Genomic DNA, 6,000 nt, shown 5'->3' with positions numbered 1-6,000 from the left:
TGCCCCTGTCCCCATATATATGGTCACCCATATAATATCGCTGCAACCTTTTCCCGGTGATATTATTTACGGCGACCATATATATGGGGATAATATTACCTGATACCGTTGGACGGGAGATGTAATATTAATATCTGGCATTTCAACATGGTAAAATTAAATTTATATGTTTCATGCTTCAACAAATGTCAATAAAAATTCAGTTTAAAAAAACGTGCAACTTCCAGAATGCACTAGTTTATAAAAAAAAAGGAAAGCGCAGGACTGAAGGCCCACTGTCCCTGGCAACACATACCACCCGTCCCTCCCATGAGCAGTGTTCAAGCAAATAAGCCTTCCCATGGGCCTCACACTTGAGCCACCAAGCTAAGAGGATTCTGCTGGCCACAACCCATTAACCTCTAAATGTGATGTGAAGTAAGAGTTATACATAACAGCGCTGTAATGTAAAGCCTTTGCAGCACTGATGACCATCGTGAGTGATTGGTGATGTACTGGACTGTGGTAAGAATGTCATGTCAAAAATCTTGAGACCTCCCCATTTATGACCTTTTGCAATGTCATTGTGACAGCCGATGGGGGTCATTGTCGTGGCTAGTTCTCGCATGGGGGTGACCTATAAGCATCTTGCAATAGCTATTTGGTGCCATTAAGCAGGGGGCAGGGAGTGCGCCGGGTACCAACTCATGCCAGGGGAACTGTCCTGATGTGGGTTAGTAGGGTCAGTTAGGTGAGGTGTCTTGGCAGGATGGTCCGGTACTTGTAGGCCCTCGCCCTCTCCTGCCTTTCCGGGTTTTTGAGGTGATGTATGAATGTTTTTCTGAGTTATATCTGGTATTGCCATGCCAGGCCAGGATCAGGTGCCAACAGGTCATTTCCATCTTCTACTTTTGTCAAAGTCATGCTTTGTTGAGGTGATGCAGCAGGTGAGGTTGAAAGGTCCAGAAAGGTGTGTGGGGTTGTGGCTGGTGCCTCCAGGGCTTTCCCATGGTGCACCTGTCCAAGATTGCTCAAAGTGATGCGTGACTATCTGTGTGATTCTTTATGGGTGCTGTCCGGGCAGGGTGGTCTGGAGCAGATGCGTGATCCCATCTGCTAGCTGGATCTTTTGATGTGATGTACCCAGGTATATGGGATTCCTGCTCAGTGCAAGCAGCGGGGGATTGAGGGGTCAGGTACCATCAGGCTTTCCACGCCCCTTCCATCATGAATGTCACTATGTATGATGGGGTGTCACAGATGTGAGAAATCCTTGATTGTGGGGTACGGTACCGATAGCCCCCCCATCTCCTACTTGTGGGAATGTTAGGCCTCTGGAGTAAGCATAAGAAATAGTCATTGCACACCGTTCATAGGACCACAATATCTCCTTGCCAACAATTGTTCTTCAGCTCAGCACCCCAAGGTTGCCACAAAGCAAAAAGCAACACACAGTTCAATAACCAAACATGTGCTCTGCAAATATTAGTAAACATTAGGTAGACAGGCAATGGTGTAAAACCCTTTTAATTGACTAATCACAAAAAATTACATTTTGACACCACAAATTACTTTATTTTCGATATAATGACAACCCCATACCTGGCACAATAACAAAACATAATTCTTAAAAATATTGTATCCGTTAAACCCACTCTAAATATACTTTTGGTCACCCAGCAGCTATATTAAGTCTTTGGTCAATTTCAGCAGCATTGTTCCCACTAAGACTTAGCCTAACACCGCTCACCACCTTCCCCTCCACCCCCCACCCGCCTCCTCAGATGCTCATTTTCACAGAAGCCCAGATGATGACAGCATCCATCTTATCCCCGTCCACTTCCTATAGCACTCTCCCCTCCTGGAACCTGCACCCTCCCACTTCGGAAGATGCTATGGACTACAACTCCCATCCGCCCTAACCAGTATAGTTATTGGTGAGGAACCATGGAATTTATTTTCCAAAGCATCTGGCGAGCTACAGGTTGCAGACGCCCACAATAGAATAGTTCCCTCGTGGCCTCTGTGTTCTCACACGTCAGTGAGCTTGATGCAGCTGAACGCTGATAAATGTCACTTTTTGATGATTGGGTGCTGATCACCACCAGAGTTCAAAAGTAACATGTCACTGGTTACTAAGTTGCAAAAGCAGTACAAGTGACATCGCTCCTATTGGTGACATTGGCTCCCTAGCGGGGGCAAGGCCGTTACTCTGCATTTGGAGGGGAAGTGCTGTGTCACGTGCATTTTATCCAGTGAATAGCTGGGACCCCTAGTTTGTAACTGTTATAGGGTGAACACATTTTAAAGATGTATAAAAGAATAATGCCATTTTGGGTCTTTTAAAAGCAGTCCATGTACTAATTCAGTAAGTTTTCATGAAAAGATCAAGTGCTACGTGTTCCGATAGCAGCACATGTCCAGAGGACTGGTAGCTAGCTCTTTTAACAAGTTACTTGCCCAGTTATGCCAGCCAGTCCTGGTCATGGCTTCTTTAAGGTGAGATCATTTTTTTGTAGCCCCACTTGAAGGGAGGGTTTGTTCGCAAAGGTTCATTACGCATGGGTCTGTGAGCTACCAGTGGTACTGGTGTACGGACAGACGGACAGAGATGGACAAAAGGATAGATGGATGGACGGACCAATGGACAGACAGATGGATGCATGGTTGGATGGCTAGAGGATACATATTAGATGGACGGACAGACAGACAGACAGACAGACAGACAGACAGACAGACAGACAGACAGATAGATAGATAGATAGATAGATAGATAGATAGGCGAGTGGGTGGGTGGATGGATAGACAGGTGATACATTTTAAACTGATGGATTCCTGGATAGATGGATTATACATATTAGACGGATGGATGGACGGACGGACGGACGGACGGACGATACCTACTAGACCATAGATGGAGGAACAGCTAAGTTATGGGTGGACTGATAATGGATGAATGGACAGATGGGCGGAAAGAAAGAGGGCAGACCAATGAATGGACAGGTGTAAGTACAGGCAGATGGACGAACACGTGAATCAATCGATGGATGGGCAGCTCAATTGACGCATAAACGTAACGGGGAGAGCTGAAACAACATTTATAAACTGGGGATATGTTGTTAAATGTGAGTCGAAACTTGCCAGTCAGAATTTCCTAGTTCGTCGGTCAGCAAACCAATAGTGTCTCTTTCAGCAAACATTGGGACATTCTGAGTCCATGGTGGTTTTTTCCGTGCATGCGCAGGTACCGTGGTGGCGGCGATGACTCTTAAAGTGTCAGCTGAGCATTGTCCAAGCCTGTGTAGTTGAAAGGAGGAATATTGGGGGCGCAAGAGGCAGTCTTTGACAGACACGCCAACGGGTTCACAGCACAGCTGGTCAGGTCCATGTCCTTGGTGAAGTAGACAGCATCTCCGGAGTCGACAGATGGATCCTCTTTGAAATAGTTGTAGGGTCTTAGCAGGAAGCCGACCCCATTCCCTGTCGTCACAGTGTTGGGAATGTCCTCGGCATGTGGAATGTGAAGGAAGCCGATGGTGGGCCAAGCGACCAGGTCCTGGCAAGAAACAGAAGCAAATGGGAGGTCACATTACAGGTCAATTCCATGAAGTGGCCAAGTCATGGCAGCAATGCAAAAGAGGAGGAGACATAGTATGTGCCCGACTAGTGAGCTGTCAAAATGATCCCCCAAGGCGGGACACCTGGCAGACTCGGTCCAAGCAGGTGACCACTGAATTTGAACAATGGTGGCCACATAGCTGGACAACGGATTTCTGAGTTGGCCAGATGGCTCCATGGCCATTGCAGGACTCCCAGGCCACCATCTGCCCAGCACTAACACCCCATTTCTTGACCAACAGATGGAGCTCCTCTGCAAACTTTGTAACAAAAATATGCACATGATGGAGGACATTCATTTATGGCTTGAGCATTATTTCAATAAAACTGCCCAATCAGATGAGAATAACATGGGATACTTTGGATCCAAGCAATGTGTGTTGTTACTTCTGCCCTATACAGAGAGTTGCTCGCCCAATGTGCCATTCACGTAGAATCTGAAAGGAACTCAACCAATGTCACCAAACAGATCTGGTACTATCACTGCCTGCTTTCCAGTCCATAATGCAAAAGAAAGACCCTGCTGACCTGCAAAAAAGATGTGCCCTCCCTCCTGTTCTACCAAAATGTCCCAGTGCTGTTCTACACACCCTCTCAAGTCAGCTTGTAGAGACCAGGGACAAGCTATTACCGACGAGTCTTGGAAAAGTGAAATTCCAGCAGAAAAGAGCTGACAAATGGTGCAGCTGGACCTGGCTCACCTGGAAAGAGGAGGCAGGAGGTTGGAAAGGAAATGGTGGAACTCAAACTCCCTGGAGGGTGAATACGCCTCTTAAGCCTACCAACTACATGCCAGGGGTGATAAACATCCAATCAAGCCTCCATCGAGCTAACTGATCACGAACAAGCCGATTGTAGCATTAGACCATCTCTAGCGCTAACTGAGAAATAGGTCTGCTTATTTACAGAAAAAATAGGCATCAGTGATTTTACCAAATATTTTCTATTCAAGGTATTTTTTACCAAAACACTTTTACTGAGAAAATACAGGTTTTTTTTAAATATCTATATGGTAAGGGTTTAAACAAGCAGGGAGGCGGTGGGTGGCGGTTAAAAACATGGGGGAAACAGGGAGTTTGGTGGGCAGGGGGTGAACCCCGTCAAATAAACAATTCTATAAAAACTCTGTATTTTTTCGGTAAAAATATTTCAGTAAAAATTATCTTGAATAAAAAGTTTTCGGTAAAATCACAGTAAACTAAAAAATATATCTATGCAATCCATGATCAACTCTCAGCCTATGACCAGCCATACATACCCTTGTCAGCACTCCACGGTAAAAGGCAAGCATCTCTTGATTTGAAATAGTACCAGATAATTACATCATCAGTCTTCAGGTGCAGATGAAGGAACCATCTACTCTATGGTACCCTTGCCCAGCTTCCGTGACAAAAGACCAAACCTACCAGTGGGGCTCATATTTCGAAAGCGTGTAAGGCCCCCAGAAACAGTTCATAGAGCACTAAATCAGCCAATAATCAGACTACCGCCTAAAAAAAAAAAACTGACATCCCTGTTCTGCCCAAGATACAGGACAGCCCCACAACAACACCATTTTTAATTGGTTATTCATAACACACTTAATACCCAGAGGTTTTTAAGCGCTGACCCAGGGATCGAACCTGTGTTGCTTTGCATCGTCTTGTTTCCAAGGCGAGCACGTTGCCCATGAGCTATCCTCCCGAGACGGGCGAAACACAGTGAATCAGTAGGCCTATTCTACAAAAGGCAATCTGGATTCTGACAGGATCGAAGCACATATTCCACCCTATTAGACATGCTAAAAGTGCTCATCCTATCGGCTGCCTCCATCCTCACCTCCTATGTGGACTCTGTCCAGCTTTGTGCCTATAGCACTCACCGGATTTTGAGAATTAGCGTCAACAACCGTTTGGCTAGCAACCAGATAACAGTGTCCAGTCATTGCCCAAAAATGGATGCTATCAAGCGAACTGTGTTTCAATGTGATCAAAACAGAAATCATCAATTTCCGGTCTGCACTGGTCGCGAGCTTCCTGTGCAGTTGACCTTCTGCAGTAGGCAGACCACAACAGCACCTGCAAAAACCAGCAATCCAGGGAGTCCACTTCACTCAAGCCTCTGCTTCACCAATGTCAATGCCCTTACCAACAGCTCCCAGTGCCAACTGAGCCTCCTGAAAATAATTGTCCCATTTCTAAAAATCAACAACATGGAGAAACTGCTTCAAGCATTATGCTGAGCAAACTCGCCTACTGTATGACTCGCAGACCTCGGAAATAGCTGACGAAACAAAAGCAACTAAGATATCAGACGCTTGTATGAAGACTGAAGAACCACATCTCAACAGCCCTGAGGTCCATACTGGCTGAAAGGAGAATGCAGCTGAAAGCTGTATCCAAACCCAAAAGGTGTATAGAATTA

General features: G+C 45.8%; 1 protein-coding gene across 2 annotated transcripts in view; it reads right to left on the bottom strand.

Annotated features, from left to right (window-relative positions):
* Positions 1-1,488: 1,488 nt before the first annotated feature.
* The window catches only part of LOC138521388 (amine oxidase [copper-containing] 3-like), a 141,934-nt gene continuing 137,422 nt past the window's right edge, over positions 1,489-6,000 (bottom strand). For both annotated transcript variants that reach the window (XM_069634176.1, XM_069634177.1), the window contains exon 4: positions 1,489-3,535. In XM_069634176.1, coding sequence (XP_069490277.1) covers positions 3,248-3,535 — 288 coding nt within the window. In that variant the 3' untranslated portion in view covers positions 1,489-3,247. The remainder of the gene's footprint in view (positions 3,536-6,000) is intronic.

This window comes from Ambystoma mexicanum, chromosome 13, assembly GCF_040938575.1.
Source record: "Ambystoma mexicanum isolate Mex_15411 chromosome 13, UKY_AmexF1_1, whole genome shotgun sequence".
Taxonomy (NCBI): Eukaryota; Metazoa; Chordata; class Amphibia; order Caudata; family Ambystomatidae; genus Ambystoma; species Ambystoma mexicanum.
The sequence above is the reverse complement of the archived record's forward strand: the minus strand, read 5'-3'. Positions and strand labels throughout refer to the sequence as shown.